The sequence below is a fragment of the Hyperolius riggenbachi genome, chromosome 1 (assembly GCF_040937935.1).
Source record: "Hyperolius riggenbachi isolate aHypRig1 chromosome 1, aHypRig1.pri, whole genome shotgun sequence".
NCBI classification, from domain to species: domain Eukaryota; kingdom Metazoa; phylum Chordata; class Amphibia; order Anura; family Hyperoliidae; genus Hyperolius; species Hyperolius riggenbachi.
The window spans coordinates 12,406,712-12,431,188 of NC_090646.1; the positions used below are offsets into that span (position 1 = coordinate 12,406,712).

The 24,477-nt window shown below is 48.8% G+C and overlaps 1 protein-coding gene across 2 annotated transcripts in view; it reads left to right on the forward strand.

The window, feature by feature from the left end:
* LOC137562347 (disintegrin and metalloproteinase domain-containing protein 33-like) overlaps positions 1-24,477 on the forward strand; it is a 164,564-nt gene that overhangs the window by 128,403 nt on the left and 11,684 nt on the right. For both annotated transcript variants that reach the window (XR_011030119.1, XM_068273686.1), the window contains exons 13-20: positions 1,554-1,643; positions 5,692-5,887; positions 13,732-13,840; positions 16,301-16,502; positions 17,011-17,088; positions 19,139-19,247; positions 19,471-19,609; positions 21,595-21,697. Coding sequence is in view for 1 of the 2 variants with exons in the window: in XM_068273686.1 (XP_068129787.1) it covers positions 1,554-1,643; positions 5,692-5,887; positions 13,732-13,840; positions 16,301-16,502; positions 17,011-17,088; positions 19,139-19,247; positions 19,471-19,609; positions 21,595-21,697 (1,026 nt within the window). In the remaining variant the exon portion in view is untranslated. The remainder of the gene's footprint in view (positions 1-1,553; positions 1,644-5,691; positions 5,888-13,731; positions 13,841-16,300; positions 16,503-17,010; positions 17,089-19,138; positions 19,248-19,470; positions 19,610-21,594; positions 21,698-24,477) is intronic.

Below are 24,477 nucleotides of genomic sequence, written 5' to 3' on the forward strand. Positions count from 1 at the left end.
ACATCTCAAACCTTCCCCCGCCACCCCCAGCCGGGAGCACAGGTAGAAGTAAGGCGCACGCGTCAGAGTGGAATGCTGTATTGGAGTGCAGCCACCATTTCGTAGGTGCAAAAGAAAGAGTGGCAGCGCAAAGCTAATGTCCAAACGTCCGTTTATTCAAAAACCTTGAAAAAGCAGCAAAGCAATTGCACAGGCAGGCAGATATTATACAATGGAGGAGTAAGCACAGACTGATACAGGGCCGAAAGCTGTTCTGCACCTGACTAAGCGGCCCTTCATCCGGACAATGAGCAACTGAACTACCGTACATCTCCTTAAATATATCAATCACATCAAGGTAATTACCAGTCATCCAAAGAGACGCTCGATCACACCGCACAAGCCACCATGGCCACGCCCTACTTCCTGTTCAAGAAGCAGGCACCACCTGCTAACACAACACTGGTGGTTGAGAAGGAACGCATGAGAGGGAAAGAAAGGGAAAGCAGGAGAAGTCACAGTATGACACGGGCCATGGAGGCTGCCGCGGTGTGATCGAGCGTCTCTTTGTGTGACAGGGAATTAGTTACCTTCATGTGACTGATGCACTTAAGGAGATGTAGTTCAGTTTCGCATTGTCCTGAAGAACGGACAGTTTATTGGGTGCGAAACAACTTCTTTTGAAGAAATGGACGTTAAACATTGGATGTGGGCTTCCTACAGCCTGGACTGCTAACACCTGGCAGCTGGGCCCCCGTGATTCCCCCAGGTCGCCCACCAGGCAGATGTCACCAAATTCTGACCCCACCATCTGTAGAAATCCCGATTGATGAGAGCCGGTGTAGTGCCGAGTTGTCCTACTTTGTCGAAATGTACTACCAGGTTTAATCTGGTAGCGTCAATCGATTAGTTAAGGTGTCTAAATATGCAATTTTATCGAGATATGCTACTGGCCTGCCTAACAACTCACCCTTCTCCACTCGTAACCCTAACTCTACCCCCTCTCCTATCCTAACACTAACCCTCCCATCTGTTCTCCTAACCCTAACCTCCCTTTTCTACTCCTAACACTAACATACAACCTCTCCTAACCTGCTCCTATGGGATACTTATTAGTAGTTAGTATCGACAAGCCGGCGGAAGGATATCAGGCAAACTGAGCTCAAGTGCTGGTGCACATGCCCAGATCGGATTTCAGCATGTCTCGATAGGAAGCATAAATCGGCATTACACCGGCTGTGTTTTCCAGTCTTCTGCTGTCCAGTATAGCTGATCTGTGCCCCCTGCAGCCTCCCCTCTCTGGGCTGACGGCAGTAGAACATGAGAAGATGCAGCACATTGTAAAGTATGGTTACCGTAGCCTTTCTCAGCTTTGTTGTGTGATCTTCCTTATAGGTTTCTAATCTTAAATGTGCCGTAGCCTTTCTGTCAGCTTGAGCCAGTCTGGCCATTCACATCTGACCTCTCACGCCAACAAGGCACTTCCAAGACTCCATGTAACGTGACTAATATAAAAGTGAGGCCCACTACAATGTATAAGAGAATAAACTTATGGAATGTCTTGTCTTCCGCAGGAGTGCACCAATCCCTGCTGCAATGCCAAGGACTGTACACTGAAGGAGGGCGCACAGTGTGCACACGGGGACTGCTGTTACAAATGCAAGGTAATGGGCTCATCTCAAGCACAAAGTCACTCCTTCTATGTCTCATCATTGCCAGGGATAGCCAGGAAGCCAAGAGAATTCCAGTGATTATTATTTATTACGGTTATTAGTGCTGTAACAATAGGGGATGCAGATGTAGCGACTGCACTATGGCCCCTGGTCCATGGGGGGCCCTCTTCCAATCACTGCACTAGCTCTTTATTGCTGTTGTAGTGGTAATAACCTCTTCTATATCTGCTTTAACCATTTCAGCCCGCGGGATTTTTCACCTTATGCATCAGAGCAATTTTCACCTCCCATTCATTCGCTAATAACTTTATCACTTATTAACTCAATTTATTGATCTATATCTTGTTTTTTCTGCCACTAATTAGGCTTTCTTTGGGTGGTACATTTTGCTAAGAATTATTTTTTTATAAATGCATTTTAACAGGATTAACCTCCTTGCCGGTTATCCCGAGCTCAGCTCGGGGTAACCTGCGCAGGAGGATTTCTCAGGCCCCGCTGGGCCGATTTGCATAATTTTTTTTCCCTACTCGCCGCCGATTCGCCGCCACCCGCTGCGCCGAGCCACCCCTCTCCGCCCCAGACCCCTGCGCAGCCTGGCCAATCAGTGCCAGGCAGCGCTGAGGGGCGGTTCGGGATTCCCTGTGACGTCCCGACGTCATCCCGCCCCGTCGCCATGGCGACCTGGGAAGCCCTGCAGGAAATCTCCGTTCTCAACGGGATTTTCTGCATACTCTGATCGCCGATCGGAGTGGGTGGGGGGATGCCGCCGCTCAGCGGCTATCATGTAGCGAGCCCTGGGCTCGCTACATTTTTAAAAAAAAAAATAAAAATTTAAAAAAGTGCGGCGCTGCCTCCTTGCCAGATTTTTTAGACCGGCAAGGAGGTTAATAAGAAAAAAAATGGAAAAAATTCATTATTTCTCAGTTTTCGGCCATTATAGCTTTAAAATAATCCAAGCTACCATAGTTAAAACCTAAGTATTTTATTTGCGCTTTTGTCTCGGTTACATTTTTTCCCTATCACAATGTATGGCACCAATATTTTATTTGGAAATAATGGTGCATTTTTTCCGTTCTGCGTCCATCACTATTTACAAGCTTATAATTTAAAAAATGTTCGTAGTGTACCCCCTTCAAATGCATATTTAAAAAGTTCAGACCCTTAGGTAACTATTTATGTTTTTTTTTATTTAATTGTAATTTTTATTTTTCCATTAAAATTTTTATTTGGGTAATATTTTGGTGTGGGAAATAAACAGTTAATTTTTAATATTATTATATGTGTAAATTGCAATGTAAAAAATATGTATATGTAGTTTTACTACTTGGCCACAAGATGGCCACCTTGAGTTTATTTTTTTCTCCTTGTGCTTCTCGATCACCGGAGGCACAAAGAGCACGGGGAAAAACTTTTTTTTTTGCAGAAAGACTGAAGCCTCTAGTAAGAGCACTTCGTTTTTTTCTCCTGGGGACACGGATCAGTGATCGGGAACCATGTACCCGTTCATTGATCCCAGGGCTACCGGAGGACAGCACGGGGGCGCGCCCGCGATCCCGCGTGGGAGCGCGCTGAAGTGCGGCACCGCAGCACAGCAGCCGCCTGGACGTGAGCATCACGTCCGGGCGGCAGAAATGGCTAAAGGGACTCCGAGCAGTGCAATAACTATGGAAATATGCATACCATTTTCAAGCTCTCTTTCTCCTCTTTCCAATGATATATACATCACCGCCCTACACCTTATAGTTTTCGCTATTTTCATGATCAAAATCGCGACAGCGGCAATTTCGATCGCGAAAATAGCAAACTAAAAGGCGTAGGGTGGCAGTTTATATATCATTGAAAAGAGGAGAAAGAGAGCTTCAAAATGATATGCATCTTTCTATAGTTACTGCACTGCTCAGAGTCCAGCATTGTATTACACAGGACGACACTTTCCCCAGTGTCAGCAGCTCCATTCAGCCCAATGCAATGAGATATAAGGAACCCAGGGGGATATAATTACAAACATCATGCTGGTAGGTGTGAGGATGTAATCAATTAGTTGTGGGTATGCTTAAAGGCATACTCACAGGCACTGCTCGGAGTCCCTTTAAATTATAAACTAATAGTTTTGTCTGGAATATAAAATATATATATCTACAGTGGGTTGCAAAAGTATTCGGCCCCCTTGAAGTTTTCCACATTTTGTCACATTACTGCCACAAACATGCATCAATTTTATTGGAATTCCACATGAAAGACCAACACAAAGTGGTGTACACGTGAGAAGTGGAACGAAAATCATACATCATTCCAAACATTTTTTACAAATCAATAACTGCAAAGTGGGGTGTGCATAATTATTCAGCCCCCTGAGTCAATACTTTGTAGAACCACCTTTTGCTGCAATTACAGCTGCCAGTCTTTTAGGGTATGTCTCTACCAGCTTTGCACATCTAGAGACTGAAATCCTTGCCCATTCTTCTTTGCAAAACAGCTCCAGCTCAGTCAGATTAGATGGACAGCGTTTGTGAACAGCAGTTTTCAGATCTTGCCACAGATTCTCGATTGGATTTAGATCTGGACTTTGACTGGGCCATTCTAACACATAGATATGTTTTGTTTTAAACCATTCCATTGTTGCCCTGGCTTTATGTTTAGGGTCGTTGTCCTGCTGGAAGGTGAACCTCCGCCCCAGTCTCAAGTCTTTTACAGACTCCAAGAGGTTTTCTTCCAAGTTTGCCCTTTATTTGGCTCCATCCATCTTCCCATCAACTCTGACCAGCTTCCCTGTCCCTGCTGAAGAGATGCACCCCCCGAGCATGATGCTGCCACCACCATATTTGACAGTGGGGATGGTGTGTTCAGAGTGATGTGCAGTGTTAGTTTTCTGCCACACATAGCGTTTTGCATTTTGGCCAAAAAGTTCCATTTTGTTCTCATCTGACCAGAGCACCTTCTTCCACATGGTTGCTGTGTCCCCCATATAGCTTGTGGCAAACTGCAAACTGGACTTCTTATGCTTTCTGTTAACAATGCCTTTCTTCTTGCCACTCTTCCATAAAGGCCAACTTTGTACAGTGCATGACTAATAGTTGTCCTATGGACAGATTCCCCCACCTGAGCTGTAGATCTCTGCAGCTTGTCCAGAGTCACCATGGGCCTCTTGACTGCATTTCTGATCTGCACTCTCCTTGTTCGGCCTGTGCGTTTAGGTGGATGGCCTTGTCTTGGTAGGTGTACAGTTGTGCCATACTCCTTCCATTTCTGAATGATCGCTTGAACAGTGCTCCTTGGGATGTTCAAGGCTTTGGAAATCTTTTTGTAGCCTAAGCCTGCTTTAAATTTGTCAATAATTTGATCCCTGACCTGTCTTGTGTGTTCTTTGGACTTCACGGTGTTGTTGCTCCCAATATTCTCTTAGACAACCTCACAGAGCAGCTGTATTTGTACTGACATTAGATTACACACAGGTGCACTCTATTTAGTCATTAGCACTCATCAGACAATGTCTATAGGCAACTGACTGCACTCAGATCAAAGGGGGCTGAATAATTATGCACACACCACTTTGCAGTTATTTATTTGTAAAAAAAATGTTTGGAATCATGTATGATTTTCGTTCCACTTCTCACGTGTACACCACTTTGTGTTGGTCTTTCATGTGGAATTCCAATAAAATTGATTCATGTTTGTGGCAGTAATAGTAACTTCAAGGGGGCCGAATACTTTTGCAGCCCACTGTATATATGGAGGAACCTCAGGTAAGTAGATCTAAGTTTTTTTAAGTTTACCAGATGTTTTCTTTAAGAGATATAAATATGGAGAGAGTAAGTGGAGAGGAAAATTGTGTTTTTTTAGTAGAATTATTGTTAGTGTGTTAATTTATTTTTAAGCGAACAGGAATTTCACTCCTTACATTAATAGGCCTCACAGAGTACAGAACCCCATGCCAGAGCCTGGAGAAATGTTACTGTTCTTGTTGGTGTTGTTATTCTGTGTATATCTACATGTCACATAACTTATAATGAGACTGCGCTGTCCATCTCTCCACCCTCAGTTAAAATCGGCGGGAACAATGTGCCGGGATAAGGCTGGGATGTGTGACCTGCCGGAGTTCTGTAGAGGTGACGACCCTTTCTGCCCCGCCAACGTGTACATGATGGACGGGTCCTCCTGCTCCTATGGGGAAGCCTACTGCAGGAACGGAATATGCCTGACGCACCACCAGCAGTGCGTCCATCTATGGGGGCCAGGTATGTCAGCACTGCATCCAGCTATGGGGGCCAGGTATGTCAGCACTGCATCCAGCTATGTGGGCCAGGTATGTCAGCACTGCATCCACCTATGGGGGCCAGGTATGTCAGCACTGCATCCAGCTATGGGGGCCAGGTATGTCAGCACTGCATCCACCTATGGGGGCCAGGTATGTCAGCACTGCATCCAGCTATGGGGGCAAGGTATGTCAGCACTGCATCCAGCTATGTGGGCCAGGTATGTCAGCACTGCATCCAGCTATGGGGGTCAGGTATGTCAGCACTGCATCCAGCTGTGAGGGCCAGGTATGTCAGCACTGCATCCAGCTATGGGGGTCAGGTATGTCAGCACTGCATCCAGCTAAGGGGGTCAGGTATGTCAGCACTGCATCTAGCTATGGGGGTCAGGTATGTCAGCACTGCATCCAGCTATGGGGGCCAGGTATGTCAGCACTGCATCCAGCTATGGGGGCCAGGTATGTCAGCACTGCATCCAGCTATGGGGACCAGGTATGTCAGCACTGCATCCAGCTATGGGGGCCAGGTATGTCAGCACTGCATCCAGCTATGGGGGTCAGGTATGTCAGCACTGCATCCAGCTATGTGGGCCAGGTATGTCAGCACTGCATCCACCTATGGGGGCCAGGTATGTCAGCACTGCATCCAGCTATGGGGGGCCAGGTATGCCAGCAGTGCATCCAGATATGGGGGCCAGGTATGTCAGCACTGCATCCAGCTATGAGGGCCAGGTATGTCAGCACTGCATCCAGCTATGGGGGCCAGGTATGTCAGCACTGCATCCAGCTATGGGGGCCAGGTATGTCAGCACTGCATCCAGCTATGGGGGCCAGGTATGTCAGCACTGCATCCAGCTATAGGGGTCAGGTATGTCAGCACTGCATCCAGCTATGTGGGCCAGGTATGTCAGCACTGCATCCAGCTATGGGGGCCAGGTATGTCAGCACTGCATCCAGCTATGGGGGCCAGGTATGCCAGCACTGCATCCACCTATGGGGGCCAGGTATGTCAGCACTGCATCCAGCTATGGGGGCCAGGTATGTCAGCACTGCATCCAGCTATGGGGGCCAGGTATGTCAGCACTGCATCCAGCTATGGGGGCCAGGTATGTCAGCACTGCATCCAGCTATGGGGGCCAGGTATGTCAGCACTGCATCCAGCTATGGGGGCCAGGTATGTCAGCACTGCATCCAGCTATGGGGGTCAGGTATATCGGCACTGCATCCAGCTATGGGGGCCAGGTATGTCAGCACTGCATCCAGCTATAGGGGGTCAGGTATGTCAGCACTGCATCCAGCTATGGGGGCCAGGTATGTCAGCACTGCATCCAGCTATGGGGGCCAGGTATGTCAGCACTGCATCCAGCTATGGGGGCCAGGTATGCAGCACTGCATCCAGCTATGAGGGCCAGGTATGTCAGCACTGCATCCAGCTATGGGGGCCAGGTATGTCAGCACTGCATCCAGCTATGGGGGTCAGGTATATCGGCACTGCATCCAGCTATGGGGGCCAGGTATGTCAGCACTGCATCCAGCTATGGGGGCCAGGTATGTCAGCACTGCATCCAGCTATGGGGGCCAGGTATGTCAGCACTGCATCCAGCTATGAGGGCCAGGTATGTCAGCACTGCATCCAGCTATGGGGGTCAGGTATGTCAGCACTGCATCCAGCTATGGGGGCCAGGTATGCAGCACTGCATCCAGCTATGAGGGCCAGGTATGTCAGCACTGCATCCAGCTATGGGGGTCAGGTATGTCAGCACTGCATCCAGCTATGGGGGTCAGGTATGTCAGCACTGCATCCAGCTGTGAGGGCCAGGTATTTCAGCACTGCATCCAGCTATGGGGGTAAGGTATATCGGCACTGCATCCAGCTATGGGGGCCAGGTATGTCAGCACTGCATCCAGCTATAGGGGTCAGGTATGTCAGCACTGCATCCAGCTATGGGGGCCAGGTATGTCAGAACTGCATCCAGCTATGGGGGCCAGGTATGTCAGCACTGCATCCAGCTATGGGGGTCAGGTATGTCAGCACTGCATCCAGCTATGGGGGCCAGGTATGTCAGCACTGCATCCAGCTATGAGGGCCAGGTATGTCTGCACTGCATCCAGCTATGGGGGTCAGGTACGTCAGCACTGCATCCACCTATGGGGGTCAGGTATGTCAGCACTGCATCCAGCTGCGAGGGCCAGGTATTTCAGCACTGCATCCAGCTATAGGGGCCAGGTATGTCAGCACTGCATCCAGCTATGGGGGCCAGGTATGTCAGCACTGCATCCAGCTATGGGGGCCAGGTATGCAGCACTGCATCCAGCTATGAGGGCCAGGTATGTCAGCACTGCATCCAGCTATGAGGGCCAGGTATGTCAGCACTGCATCCAGCTATGGGGGCCAGGTATGCAGCACTGCATCCAGCTATGAGGGCCAGGTATGTCAGCACTGCATCCAGCTATGGGGGTCAGGTATGTCAGCACTGACTGCATCCAGCTATGGGGGTCAGGTATGTCAGCACTGCATCCAGCTGTGAGGGCCAGGTATTTCAGCACTGCATCCAGCTATGGGGGTCAGGTATGTCAGCACTGCATCCAGCTATGGGGGCCAGGTATGTCAGCACTGCATCCATCTATGGGGGCCAGGTATGTCAGCACTGCATCCAGCTATGAGGGCCAGGTATGTCAGCACTGCATCCAGCTATGGGGGCAAGGTATATCAGCACTGCATCCAGCTAGGGGGGCAGGTATGTCAGCACTGCATCCAGCTATGGGGGCCAGGTATGCAGCACTGCATCCAGCTATGGGGGCCAAGTATGTCAGCACTGCATCCAGCTATGGGGGCCAGGTATGTCAGCACTGCATCCACCTATGGGGGTCAGGTATGTTAGCACTGCATCCAGCTGTGAGGGCCAGGTATGTCAGCACTGCTTCCAGCTATGAGGGCCAGGTATGCCAGCACTGCATCCACCTATGGGGACCAGGTATGTCAGCACTGCATCCAGCTATGGGGGCCAGGTATGTCAGCACTGCATCCAGCTATGGGGGCCAGGTATGTCAGCACTGCATCCAGCTATGGGGGTCAGGTATGTCAGCACTGCATCCAGCTATGGGGGCCAGGTATGTCAGCACTGCATCCAGCTATGGGGGTCAGGTATATCGGCACTGCATCCAGCTATGGGGGCCAGGTATGTCAGCACTGCATCCAGCTATGGGGGCCAGGTATGTCAGCACTGCTTCCAGCTATGGGGGCCATGTATGTCAGCACTGCATCCAGCTATGGGGGCCAGGTATGTCAGCACTGCACCCAGCTATGGGGGTCAGGTATATCGGCACTGCATCCAGCTATGGGGGCCAGGTATGTCAGCACTGCATCCAGCTATGGGGGCCAGGTATGTCAGCACTGCTTCCAGCTATGGGGGCCATGTATGTCAGCACTGCATCCAGCTATGGGGGCCAGGTATGTCAGCACTGCACCCAGCTATGGGGGCCAGGTATGTCAGCACTGCATCCAGCTATGGGGGTCAGGTATCTCAGCACTGCATCCAGCTATGGGGGTCAGGTATGTCAGCACTGCATCCAGCTATGGGGGCCAGGTATGTCAGCACTGCATCCAGCTATGAGGGCCAGGTATGTCTGCACTGCATCCAGCTATGGGGGTCAGGTATGTCAGCACTGCATCCAGCTGCGAGGGCCAGGTATTTCAGCACTGCATCCAGCTATGGGGGCCAGGTATGTCAGCACTGCATCCAGCTATGGGGGCCAGGTATGTCAGCACTGCATCCAGCTATGGGGGCCAGGTATGCAGCACTGCATCCAGCTATGAGGGCCAGGTATGTCAGCACTGCATCCAGCTATGGGGGCCAGGTATGTCAGCACTGCATCCACCTATGGGGGTCAGGTATGTCAGCACTGCATCCAGCTATGGGGGCCAGGTATGTCAGCACTGCATCCAGCTATGGGGGCCAGGTATGCAGCACTGCATCCAGCTATGAGGGCCAGGTATGTCAGCACTGCATCCAGCTATGGGGGTCAGGTATGTTAGCACTGCATCCAGCTGTGAGGGCCAGGTATGTCAGCACTGCATCCAGCTATGGGGGCCAGGTATGTCAGCACTGCATCCAGCTATGGGGGCCAGGTATGCAGCACTGCATCCAGCTATGAGGGCCAGGTATGTCAGCACTGCATCCAGCTATGAGGGCCAGGTATGTCAGCACTGCATCCAGCTATGGGGGCCAGGTATGTCAGCACTGCATCCAGCTATGAGGGCCAGGTATGTCAGCACTGCATCCAGCTATGGGGGTCAGGTATGTTAGCACTGCATCCAGCTGTGAGGGCCAGGTATGTCAGCACTGCATCCAGCTATGGGGGCCAGGTATGTCAGCACTGCATCCAGCTATGGGGGCCAGGTATGCAGCACTGCATCCAGCTATGAGGGCCAGGTATGTCAGCACTGCATCCAGCTATGAGGGCCAGGTATGTCAGCACTGCATCCAGCTATGGGGGCCAGGTATGTCAGCACTGCATCCAGCTATGGGGGCCAGGTATGTCAGCACTGCATCCAGCTATGGGGGTCAGGTATGTCAGCACTGCATCCAGCTATGGGGGTCAGGTATGTCAGCACTGCATCCAGCTATGGGGGTCAGGTATGTCAGCACTGCATCCAGCTATGGGGGTCAGGTATGTCAGCACTGCATCCAGCTATGGGGGGCCAGGTATGCCAGCAGTGCATCCAGATATGGGGGCCAGGTATGTCAGCACTGCATCCAGCTATGGGGGCCAGGTATGTCTGCATTGCATCCAGCTAAGGGGGTCAGGTATGTCAGCACTGCATTCAGCTATGGGGGCCAGGTATGTCAGCACTGCATCCAGTTATGGGGGCCAGGTATGTCAGCACTGCATCCAGCTATGGGGGCTAGGTATGCCTGAAGTGCATCCAGATATGGGGGCCAGGTATGTCAGCACTGCATCCAGCTATGGGGGCCAGGTATGTCAGCACTGCATCCAGCTATGGGGGTCAGGTATGTCAGCACTGCATCCAGCTATGGGGGTCAGGTATGTCAGCACTGCATCCAGCTATGGGGGGCCAGGTATGCCAGCAGTGCATCCAGATATGGGGGCCAGGTATGTCAGCACTGCATCCAGCTATGAGGGCCAGGTATGTCAGCACTGCATCCAGCTATGGGGGCCAGGTATGTCAGCACTGCATCCAGCTATGGGGGCCAGGTATGTCAGCACTGCATCCAGCTATGGGGGCCAGGTATGTCAGCACTGCATCCAGCTATGGGGGCCAGGTATGCAGCACTGCATCCAGCTATGGGGGTCAGGTATGTCAGCACTGCATCCAGCTATGGGGGTCAGGTATGTCAGCACTGCATCCAGCTATGGGGGGCCAGGTATGTCAGCACTGCATCCAGCTATGGGGGCCAGGTATGCCTGAAGTGCATCCAGATATGGGGGCCAGGTATGTCAGCACTGCATCCAGCTATGGGGGCCAGGTATGTCAGCACTGCATCCAGCTATGGGGGCCAGGTATGCAGCACTGCATCCAGCTATGGGGGTCAGGTATGTCAGCACTGCATCCAGCTATGGGGGTCAGGTATGTCAGCACTGCATCCAGCTATGGGGGTCAGGTATGTCAGCACTGCATCCAGCTATGGGGGTCAGGTATGTCAGCACTGCATCCAGCTATGGGGGGCCAGGTATGCCAGCAGTGCATCCAGATATGGGGGCCAGGTATGTCAGCACTGCATCCAGCTATGAGGGCCAGGTATGTCAGCACTGTATCCAGCTATGGGGGCCAGGTATGTCAGCACTGCATCCAGCTATGGGGGCCAGGTATGTCAGCACTGCATCCAGCTATGGGGGTCAGGTATGTCAGCACTGCATCCAGCTATGGGGGTCAGGTATGTCAGCACTGCATCCAGCTATGGGGGTCAGGTATGTCAGCACTGCATCCAGCTATGGGGGTCAGGTATGTCAGCACTGCATCCAGCTATGGGGGGCCAGGTATGCCAGCAGTGCATCCAGATATGGGGGCCAGGTATGTCAGCACTGCATCCAGCTATGGGGGCCAGGTATGTCTGCATTGCATCCAGCTAAGGGGGTCAGGTATGTCAGCACTGCATTCAGCTATGGGGGCCAGGTATGTCAGCACTGCATCCAGTTATGGGGGCCAGGTATGTCAGCACTGCATCCAGCTATGGGGGCTAGGTATGCCTGAAGTGCATCCAGATATGGGGGCCAGGTATGTCAGCACTGCATCCAGCTATGGGGGCCAGGTATGTCAGCACTGCATCCAGCTATGGGGGTCAGGTATGTCAGCACTGCATCCAGCTATGGGGGTCAGGTATGTCAGCACTGCATCCAGCTATGGGGGGCCAGGTATGCCAGCAGTGCATCCAGATATGGGGGCCAGGTATGTCAGCACTGCATCCAGCTATGAGGGCCAGGTATGTCAGCACTGCATCCAGCTATGGGGGCCAGGTATGTCAGCACTGCATCCAGCTATGGGGGCCAGGTATGTCAGCACTGCATCCAGCTATGGGGGCCAGGTATGTCAGCACTGCATCCAGCTATGGGGGCCAGGTATGCAGCACTGCATCCAGCTATGGGGGTCAGGTATGTCAGCACTGCATCCAGCTATGGGGGTCAGGTATGTCAGCACTGCATCCAGCTATGGGGGGCCAGGTATGTCAGCACTGCATCCAGCTATGGGGGCCAGGTATGCCTGAAGTGCATCCAGATATGGGGGCCAGGTATGTCAGCACTGCATCCAGCTATGGGGGCCAGGTATGCAGCACTACATCCAGCTATGGGGTTCAGGTATGTCAGCACTGCATCCAGCTATGGGGGTCAGGTATGTCAGCACTGCATCCAGCTATGGGGGGCCAGGTATGTCAGCACTGCATCCAGCTATGGGGGCCAGGTATGCCTGAAGTGCATCCAGATATGGGGGCCAGGTATGTCAGCACTGCATCCAGCTATGGGGGCCAGGTATGTCAGCACTGCATCCAGCTATGGGGGCCAGGTATGCAGCACTGCATCCAGCTATGGGGGTCAGGTATGTCAGCACTGCATCCAGCTATGGGGGTCAGGTATTTCAGCACTGCATCCAGCTATGGGGGGCCAGGTATGTCAGCACTGCATCCAGCTATGGGGGGCCAGGTATGCCAGCAGTGCATCCAGCTATGGGGGGCTAGGTATGTCAGCACTGCATCCAGCTATGGGGGCCAGGTATGCCTGAAGTGCATCCAGATATGGGGGCAAGGTATGTAAACCTACTAAAATTGTAAGAGAGATCAAATTTAAAAAACATACAATTCAGTGCAATATCGGATTACAGTTAAGCTGAATCACCATGCTCATCTGTAATCAGTTGCTATGCTTCTATGCCTGGAGGGCGGGGCTGGTATAGCTTCAGGCAGGGACCCCCATGCTGCTTATTTTCTGTGTTTCTGTGTTGAACATATTGAACGTCTGAGGACAGTTAGTGACAGGATGGCAGGGATTAGATTGTAAGCTCCTTGGCACATTCAGTCAGAGACAGGCAGCTCGGACATCCCTGTAACTGCCCTTTGCTGCCCCTTCGTCCCCTGATTGCCAGATCTGGCTGTTGATAGCCACCCACCGCTATGTGCAAACTCTGTGTAGCAGGACGAATGTTCAACAGGCTAACTGCTACTACTATCCTTCTGCCTACAGCCCGCCCATTGCTTTCCTGGTGCCCTAGGCCATGGCCTATGTGGCCTTGCCTGAAATCCGGCCATGTATATATGCAAACATTTATGGATTTTGAGTGTCATACATTTTTAAGGTAATTCTTTGTGTTTCTAGGAGCCCAGCCTGCCCCTGACATCTGCTTCATCGATGTGAACAAGGCAGGAGACACCTATGGAAACTGCGGGAAAGATGCCAAGGGAGGCTTCGTAAAGTGCCAACCCCAGTAAGCAATGATCGTTCTTCTGTCATGCAGCCAGCTTGTCTGATTGTTGCTTCTGCGCGGACTCTGCAGAGTTCCAGCTTTAACCCCACCCCCAACTTCAGGTGTATTTTTAATTTCAGTTTTCAGTAATGTGGAAAGAGGTCCAACTTTTAGGGTTTTGCTGCTTCCTGTCCTTTAGTTAAGAGAGATTTCCTCATTTCCTGTTTATGGGCAGCCTATGTAGGTTTGTGGCTTTAGTATGGACAAAGTTTATCCTGGAGACAGGAAATAGAGGACAATAACTAGTCAAGGATTCTGTCTCTTCACCATGCTATTAAAACATTTGTTGCTGTGTTTGTCAGTATTGGAGGCATTTGGCCACTTCCTGTTTGTACAGGAAGACATAGCATAAGCTACTGCTCACCTTCTTTCCTCCTGTTTCCTCCTGCCCTCAATGGGAGAGGGGTGTGGCAAAGGCTGCCGGTCACCTTTCCTCCTGATGCTCTCTGTGGGAGAGGGGTGTGGCAAAGGCTGCCGCTCACCTTTCCTCCTGATGCTCTCTATAGGAGAGGGGTGTGGCAAAGGCTGCCGCTCAACTGTCCTCCTGCTGCTCTCTATGGGAAAGAGGTGTGGCAAGTGCTGCCGCTCACCTTTCCTCCTGCTGTCCCAGTATGGAAAAAGGGTGTGGCAAAGGCTGCCACTCACTTTTCCTGCTGCTGCTCTCTGTGGGAGAGGGGTGTGGCAAAGGCTGCTGCTCACCTTTCCTCCTGCTCTCTATGGGAGAGGGGTGTGGCAAAGGCTTACCACTCACCTGTCCTTCTGTGGGAGATGGGTGTGGCAAAGGCTGCCGCTCACCTTTCCTCCTGCTGTCCTCTATGGGAGAGGGGCGTGACAAAGGTTGCCGCTCACCTTTCCTCCTGCTCTCTATGGGAGAGGGGTGTGGCAAAGGCTGCCGGTCACCTTTCCTCCTGCTGCTCTATATAGAAGAGGGATGTGGCAAAGGCTGCTGCTCACCTTTCCTCCTGCTGCTCTCTGTAGGAGAGGGGTGTGGCAAAGGCTGCTGCTCACCTTTCCTCCTGCTGCTCTATATAGGAGAGGGGTGTAGCAAAGGCTTACCACTCACCTGTCCTCCTGCTGCTCTCTATAGGAGAGGGATGTGGCAAAGGCTGCTGCTCACCTTTCCTCCTGCTGCTCTCTATGGGAGAGGGGTGTGGCAAAGGCTGCCGCTCACCTTTCCTCCTGCTGCTCTATATAGGAGAGGGGTGTAGCAAAGGCTTACCACTCACCTGTCCTCCTGCTGCTCTCTATAGGAGAGGGGTGTGGCAAAGGCTGCCGCTCCCCTTTCCTCCTGCTGCTCTCTATAGGAGAGGGGTGTGACAAAGGCTGCCGCTCCCCTTTCCTCCTTCTGCTCTCTATAGGAGAGGGGTGTGGCAAAGTCTGCCACTCCCCTTTCCTCCTGCTGCTCTCTATGGGAGAGGGGTGTGGCAAAGGCTGCCGCTCCCCTTTCCTCCTGCTGCTCTCTATAGGAGAGGGGTGTGGCAAAGGCTGCCGCTCCCCTTTCCTCCTTTTGCACTCTATAGGAGAGGGGTGTGGCAAAGTCTGCCACTCCCCTTTCCTCCTGCTGCTCTCTATGGGGGATGGGTGTGGCAAAGGCTGCTGGTCACCTTTCCTCCTGCTGCTCTCTATGGGAGAGGGGTGTGGCAAAGGCTGCCGGTCACCTTTCCTCCTGCTGCTCTATATAGGAGAGGGATGTGGCAAAGGCTGCTTCTCACCTTTCCTCCTGCTTCTCTCTGTAGGAGAGGGGTGTGGCAAAGGCTGCTGCTCACCTTTCCTCCTGCTGCTCTCTATGGGAGAGGGGTGTGGCAAAGGCTGCCGCTCACCTTTCCTCCTGCTGCTCTATATAGGAGAGGGGTGTAGCAAAGGCTTACCACTCACCTGTCCTCCTGCTGCTCTCTATAGGAGAGGGGTGTGGCAAAGGCTGCCGCTCCCCTTTCCTCCTTCTGCTCTCTATAGGAGAGGGGTGTGGCAAAGTCTGCCACTCCCCTTTCCTCCTGCTGCTCTCTATGGGAGAGGGGTGTGGCAAAGGCTGCTGGTCACCTTTCCTCCTGCTGCTCTCTATGGGAGAGGGATGTGGCAAAGGCTGCCGCTCACCTTTCCTCCTGCTGCTCTCTATGGGAGAGGGGTGTGGCACAGGCTGCCGGTCACCTTTCCTCCTGCTGCTCTCTATGGGAGAGGGGTGTGGCACAGGCTTACCACTCACCTGTCCTCCTGCTGCTCTGGTTGTATTGAACATCTTGCTCTTGGCGAGTTAGGGAGAGAGGATGGCTGTTCTCTCAGAGAGGTCAATTGACTGCTAGATTTGAGTGCTAGACAATGGTGAGTGGAAGGACTTTTTAGAACAGTATTGTATATGTGCAGAGGTGCTGGGGGACTTTGTATTTTTGTATCTTTTTATATATTTATTTCTTATTTTGCTGACAGAGATGCCAAGTGTGGTAAGATCCAGTGCCAGAGCAGTGCCAAGAACCCCAAGCAGGACAACACCGTTTCCATGGACACCACTATCCCTGTCAATGGGCGAAAGGTGAAATGCCGAGGCGCCTATTCCTACACCACCCAGGATGATGGGGACTTCATAGACCCTGGCCTAGTGATGACGGGAACCAAGTGTGCCGAGGGAATGGTAAGTCCTTCATTAGCTGCAGTGGAAGCCATTTTGTCAATCTTGGTGAGGTAGGACAAGGCAGGTAGGTAGTATAGCTCACCTATGATAACTGCCTGCCTATGTGCTGTACAAAGTAAGGTATAAGCCTAATCATGCATATATGTATGTTATCTACTTCATACATATCTACATTTACACCTATAACCACAGGTTTTATTTGTGAATAACTCTAGATATATCCACTTCCTGTCAGCACAGGAAGTAGGGGAAATTCTCCCACCTGATGGAACCAACAGATGTTTCAGGTAGTTAGCCTTTAACCAGCTTGAGTATACCTCAAATCATCATGGGTGTAACAGTAACTACCATAATCCTTACATATATAACAAGTGGTTATGTGGCTGGAATTAGTTTATGAACTGAAAAATGTTTGCCTTATAACATGTATTATTCACTTCCTTCCCATGGGATTTCATATACCTCGTGGGGACTTCTTCCTGATGGTGTCTTCTCTCTGTGGTTTCAGGTGTGTCGGAATCACCAGTGTCAGAACGCATCCTTCATCGAACTGGATCAATGTTTATCGCACTGCAACGGCCATGGGGTGAGACGGATGAAATAAATTGTCAGGCATAGAATCATGTACAGAATCATAAAACATTGTAATTATTGTCTCAGACATGATGATAGGGAAGTCCTCAGGTTGTTCAGGACATCTCAAGTACATTGACAGTTCAGGTTGTGGAGGTATAGGGGACAATGGCACCACATGCTTTAGGTTTCAAAGTAGGACCGAAGGACAGTGACCTCATGGAGCTTAGATTGTGGAAGCCTGCATAGTAATTATAAGGAGCTGTTCTGGTTCCTTTAGAAGTTCCCAGTATGGGCTACATGTTAGAGAGGTCTGTAGTACTGTTGGACTATTATATAAAATAGATGAACCAACTATGGAGAATACTAAACTCAATTAAGCGTCAGTTCTCCTGGAGTGGGTCAGATGGGCTGTATAGCCACTGTCATACCAACAATATGTATTTGTAGTATCACAGATATCTCCATTGAAATAATAGTCTTAGACGTAGATCCTTTTGTATAAAAATGTATTCTTGTTATATAGAAGCAATATACAAAATTACATAGAACAATGTTATCAGAAATATTGAAGTAACATAATAAATATCTAACAGCTTTGGTCATCTGAAGTACAAGAATTAAAAAGATATTTTACCAAATTCTTATTCCTGGGTGTCTGAACCCACGACCCTGAGATTTGAGTCCCATTCTAAGCCATACGATTTATAGGGTTTCTCTGATGATCCCCACTGAGCTTTTCAAGGCCATATTTATACTATTTGTTCCTTCGGGGTCACCAAAAGGCCAGACATGTCTAGACATGTCCTATCCATGTGAGGGGGAGTTGGCCTTGGATGGAGCCAACTTGAAATTTACCAATCCAGGGTTTATACACAGTTCATAGGTCGTTCAGAGTTCATACTTTTACTAGGTGAAAGTTCTTATTCTACAGAGTTCACCAACAGTTTATTCTTTCTGGGTGAAAGGGTATTTCACAGTTCACAAGCAGTTCTTTCTTAGTAGGTTAAAGGTGACCATTCAGTTTAACTGAAAGTCATAAGGTTATTATAATTCACAGCACACCAGATATAATAGGATTATTAAACACACAGTGCCCATGAGATAATAATGCAAACAGTTACATTAGCCATATACCATAAGATATGCATATATATGTTCCTCTAATTATAGTTCTTACACTATTTCAGTTTACCTAATGACAACCTGATAATAAAGATTAAATATGTTTGACAGTACAATGGTAGGGAGGATATTGTGTTATGGAGCTCTAGAGTATGATGATTTGGAAGGCTTTGAGTTGTACGAGGATAGGACTGGAGGACAATAGCAGATGTTTCATGGAGGTGTAGAAAACAATAACAAGGAAAACTTCAACTTGTTGGATAGGTGTGAAAGGTATGAATGTCTTCATGTTATGGGGGGGGGGGGGGGGGGTGTAGATGACAATGGTAAGGAGAGTTTCAGGTTGTTGAGTAGTTCTGGAAGAGAGGGTAGGAAAGACTTCATGATATGGAGGTCTAGAAAACGATGATCAGGTTAGCTTTAGGTTTTTGAGTAGGTAGGGCAACACATTGTGGACACCTAGAGAACAATGACTGAAAAGGATTCAGGTTCTTGGGTAGGTCTGGAGGACAGTGTTAGGGAAGGCTTTTACTTATGCAGATCTAGAGGACAGTGATCAGGAAAGCTTCAAGTTGTTGGGTAGGTGTGGAGGACAGGAGATCTACAGGATAACGGTCGGGTGGTTTCAGGTTACTAGGTAGGCCTGGAGGACAGTGTTAGGGAGATCTTCATGTTATGGAGGTCCACAGCACAATGATCAGGGTAGTTTCTGGTCACTGGGTAGGCGTGGAGGACATTGTTAGGGAGAGCTTTATGTTAGAAAGGTCTACATGATTATGGTTGGGGTGGTTTCAGGTTACTATGTAGATATGGAGAAGTGTTAGGGAGAAATTGATGTTGTGGAGTTGTAGAGGAGAGTGATTGAGAAGGGTGCAGGTCATATTTTTTCAGACTTACACATCATTCTCATACACATCTGTTCCTCTATCTTTTTCCAGGTGTGCAATAGTAACAGGCATTGCCACTGCCACGCTGGTTGGGCTCCTCCCTATTGTGACAAGTCTGGCCAAGGAGGCAGCGAGGACAGCGGTCCTGTTCCAGATGACTGTGAGTCTCTCTTGACTTTGGGGGATACTACAACCATTAACAAAAAGGAATAAACTAACCAGGGTTCAATCTGAATTCCACATAACTACAAACTCACCCTGTTTTTATACCAGAAGCAATACTCGCTGCATATAGCATCCACTAAGGAAGATGCAGATGTAAATGATCTGGGCCCACCCTGCCTGGAAGTCCTCTTCACTGATAGTTCATCTTCTCTCCACAGTCCAAGAAGGTCTCATCGTCTTCCTGCTGCTCCTCTTCCTGGTCTTCCTGCCGCTGGTGGCCTACGTCCTCTACTTCTGGTACCGGAGGCCCAACTCTCAGCTCCGCAAGTGGCTGGACAAGAGCAAAGCCAAGTGCAGGTGAGGTGCCGAACTGTGTGACGTCATCAGAATGTGACATCATCAGTGTGTGATGTCACTGTATGCAGATATCTGCCCTCTTGATTATTGGTTTGCAGTTCCCAGTGTGCTTTTCCTCCCAATTATCGGCAAGTGAAACAATATTAAAGCGTAACTGATGCGACATGATGAGAAAAATATATACACATATAGTACTAGCCCTACTAAGACATTAGTCCCTGTTTTCAAGTACAGCAAGAGTTAAAAAAAATCGAGCTAAAGAGCTTTTCGACAGCTTGTCAAATTCAGTCTGTTTCCTGAAAGGTAAATAGAAGCTAAAAGGCTGATAGCGGTCAGGAAAAAAGTAGTTTTTAAGATTTTACTGCAGGGAAGTTCAAAGAGTCATTATTTATTTTTCAGCTTAAAAAGGCAGAGGTGCCATATGCAATTCACGTATTCTCCCATCTTTTCTCTTAGGTGTTATTTTCATACCTTCTCGATAAAAATGCTTTTTAAACCCGCAGCAAGGAGGAAAACAACCAGAATAATGTTGTGTCAGTGATTTTTCACCTACTTTTTGGTACTTTTTCCATTTTAGTGGGCTGTAAAGTTATTTTAAAGGGAGGGTCCACGGAGTTGGTTAAAAAAATAAAAATACTAATCCACTTACCTGGGGCTTCCTCCAGCCCATGGCAGGCAGGACGTGCCCTCGACACCGCTCCGGAGACTCCCGGTCTTCTCCGGAGGCTCACCCGACCTGGCCAGGCCGGCTTCCTGGTCGGGCTTCTCCTTGCGCTCCAACGTGCGTCTCACGCGGTCACGCTGACATCATCGGACATCCTACGGACTGTACTACGCAGGCACAGAACTACTGCGCCTGCGCAGTACAGCCTGGAGGATGTCCGATGATGTCAGCGTGACCGCGTGAGACGCACGTTGGAGCGCACAAGAAGCCCGATCTGGAAACCAGCCTAGCCAGGTCGGGTGAGCCTCCGGAGAAGACCGGGAGTCTCCGGAGCGGTGTCGAGGGCACGTCCTGCCTGCCATGGGCTGGAGGAAGCCCCAGGTAAGTGGATTAGTATTTTTATTTTTTTAACCAACTCCGTGGACCCTCCCTTTAAAGTGAATATGAAAAATGATCTAAGAGAAAACTCAGGAGAAACAGTTACTTGCACATGGGCTAGTGTGTGGATTCTAAACTGCCGCTGTGACAGCCTGATGCAATCTCAAAAATAAAGCTATAAAACTAGAAATAACGAGACTCTTATCAATATACAGAATACTACTAATGTTCTATTTACCATCCGTATTATGCATACAATTCATTATCTCATAAGTTCAGGTTGACTTTAAATTTAAAATCTACATTTTTCAAAACTTGCTATGCCACATATCACTTCATTCACTTATGCACAAACAAGTTTTGTAAAAGTATCAGCTTTTGCTAATGGAAGTAGAATAGCACCAATTCATAAATCCTCACCTAAACATCCAGATGCTCCTCCTCCACCCAGCCACGCCTCATTATTCAAGATTGACAGCCATAATTGGCTATACATACCTAAAGGGGTGTGGCTTCAGTTGTCAGAGCAATCACTGTCACCCTGCATGTCCATGTTCCTATAGGGGGAGTATATCAGGTGAGGTAGTGATCAGGCAGCTGTACTTGAGGAGGAGGTGAGAATCTATAAATAGCAACAGCAGCTATTTCACTTTTCTGAGTAGCAAAAACTGCAACTTTATAGAAAAAATTTACAGAGTTAATTTCAAGTAATGTTTCGTTAAAATGCCTATAAAAGCTGTACCTGAATCCAGCAGATTACATTGCAGACAGCACATGCGAAGGAGGGGGAATATATGGTGATCACAGGTTGGGTAGTTGAGTGGGAGGAGCCGTTATGCTTGGGTCCCCTCATTTCTGGAGCCCTGAAGCAGCTGCCTCCTCTGCAGATCTGTAATACTGTCATGTGCAGGGCTCTGTATAACAGCGACTTGTCTCTTTGCAGAATGGGTTCCTCCCCTCACCAGCAGCCGGGACCCGGCCAGACCAAAACCATCTTCACCCACCGCAGTGTCACCCAAACCACAGCACCAGCTGCCACACAGAAGGTAATGGCGTCATTAGAGGCAGGGGCGGGGCTTGTTGGGGACACGTCTGGCTGTAGGACCTCTGAGACACGTGCATGAAGGTGTCCTTCTCCTGTCCCACATCCTTAACCTCTTGAGGACCACAGGCTTACATCCCCCTAGTGACCAGGCCATTTTTCACAATATAGGCCACTGCAGCTTTAAGACCTTGCTGCAGGGCCGTACAACTCAGCACACAAATGACCCACCCCCCCTTTTCTGCCCACCGACAGAGATTTGTTTCTTTTTTTGTAAACATTTGTTTTATTTTGTATTAAATTTGTTTGCTTTTTTTCTAATTTTTACTACCCTCCCCCTCCTCCCTCCCCCCCGCCCCCCCTTCCCGCCAGCCAATCAGCACGATCGGCTGTCATAGGCTTTAGCCTATGACAGCTGATTGTCTTCTTGCCTCTCAGGCGGACAGCCGTGTCACACGCCTGTTCCCAGTACAGCACTGCCTGAGATCGCAGCGCTATACAGTGTTATTAGACGGCAGTTTCACCGTCTGGCTTTCAACTGGAGATGCGCACGCATCGTCTCATGTGATCTCCTGCAAAACCCCACCCCAGGACTTAAAGACAATCTGAACTGAAAAGTAAAAGTCAAAATAAGCATACACAAGTCATACTTACCTTCCATGTAGTCTACTCCTCAGTGTCTTTCTCCTGTCCCGCGTACTGTTTGTTCACTGTGATCAAGGGAATTTTCCGTCCTCCATTTTGAAAATGGCCATTACCCATAACAGCTTTCTGGTCAGCACACAGTTAAACTGTAACATCGCCCACTTGAGCCATAGGGAAACATGGACATTACCTGGTACATCCGTTTTCCTCTCAGCTATAACTGACAGCAACTGATATTTTACTGACAGCAACTGATATATTTCAGATCTGACAAAATGTTGTCAGAACTGGAAGGGATTATTGTCAGAAGAAAGTTACAGGGCCAAAGTTAGGACACCTATGTTTACCTGGGTACTTCTGCGCAGTATAGGTGACTAAGCATAAGAATGCATTCTTCTGTGAACTAAAACCCTGGCTTTTAATTTAGCTGTAGAGATAACAGTGGTGCCTGGATGAGTGAATCTGTGAATGCATTTGTTTGAACATTTGCATGTGAGTGTGCGAAGGGTTAATTGATTTTTGCTGTTTTCTAGCCACACCCCCTTCAGCACCTCCCTTTCCCTAATAATTTATTTAATGTCCTAACTAGAGGCGATGTGCCTGGATATATGTATTTCTATTGTCAGAAGAAAATGGTGAGCTTCTGAGAGGAACTGATGGCAAGGTAACTCTGTAATGTTCATTTGAAGTTGCCTCATGTGTTTATTTTAAATATTTTTCCTCAGTACAGGTTCTCTTTAACGCCATATGGCGGTATGCGGTCCTGGGGCTGCCGCCGTGTTCACGCCCATCGGTGTGATGCAGTCGTCAAGCTGTTAACCTATTTTGGTTCCTGGACGTAGAAACTACGTCCAGGAACCATGCGCGCTACCACGTGCTCCTGCGGCCGATCGCACGCGTGCACGCGCACTCCCGGCTGCGGATTCGGTAGCTAGGCAATCAGTGTATCGGGCTATGGTGCCCGATCACTGATTCCTCTCCCCCGCTGAAAGAAGCGACAGCTTCTCTCGGAAGCTGTGCTTTTTCTGGCTGTTCCCTCCCCGATGCGTCACTCTAAGCATGTGTTACGCTTAGAGTGACGTCATGTAAACAAACTCATGGCCGCCATCTTGTGGCCAAAAAGTAATACTACAACTGAAAATAAAAAAAAATAAAAATTAACACACATTTACATTATCAATCTATTGTTTACTTCTCACCCTCCCAAAACTACCCAAATAAAATGTTTACTATAAAAAAAAAAACATTACAATAAAAAAAAAAATGTAAATATTTACCTAAGGGTCTAAACTTTTTAAATATCAATGTAAAGATGAAATATTTCTATATTTTTTTATTTTAAACTTGTAAATAGTGATAGATGCAAAATGGAAAAATGCACCTTTATTTCCAAATAAAATATTGTCGCCATACATTGTGATAGGGACATAATTTTAACGGTGTAATAACCGGGACATATGGGCAAATACAATACGTGAGTTTTAATTATGGAGGCATGTATTATTTTAAAACTATAATGGCTGAAAACTGAGAAATAATGAATTTTTCCATTTTTTTCTTATTCTTCCTGTTAAAATGCATTTACAGTAAAGTGGCTCTTAGCAAAATGTACCCCCCAAAGAAAGCCTAATTGGTGGCGGAAAAAACAAGATATAGATCAGTTCATTGTGATAAGTAGTGATAAAGTTATAGGCTAATGAATGGGAGGTGAACATTTCTCACGTGAAAACGACGGAACGCGAATGGGTTAAAGAGGAACTGCTGCAAAAATCTTAAAATTTAAAATATATGTAAGTGCATACAAATAAGAAGTATGTTTCTTCCAGAGTAAAATGAGCCATAAATTACTTCTCTCCTATGTTGCTGTCACTTACAGTAGGTAGCAGAAATCTGACAGAACTGGTTTTGGGCTAGTCCATTTCTTCACTCTTCATTCATTTTGCGTAATTTTGTGCAGACTTTAGCGGTTAATAGCAAAGTACTCACACATGTCATTGTCACCAACACACATACGTATACATTCACTTGTAATAAAAAATTAATCAAATGAATCCCTTCAATCCCTCCCCCACCCCCCTCAACACTTGCAAAAACAAATAAAAATTATTTTGAAAAAAAAACATAAATAGTTGCTTTAGG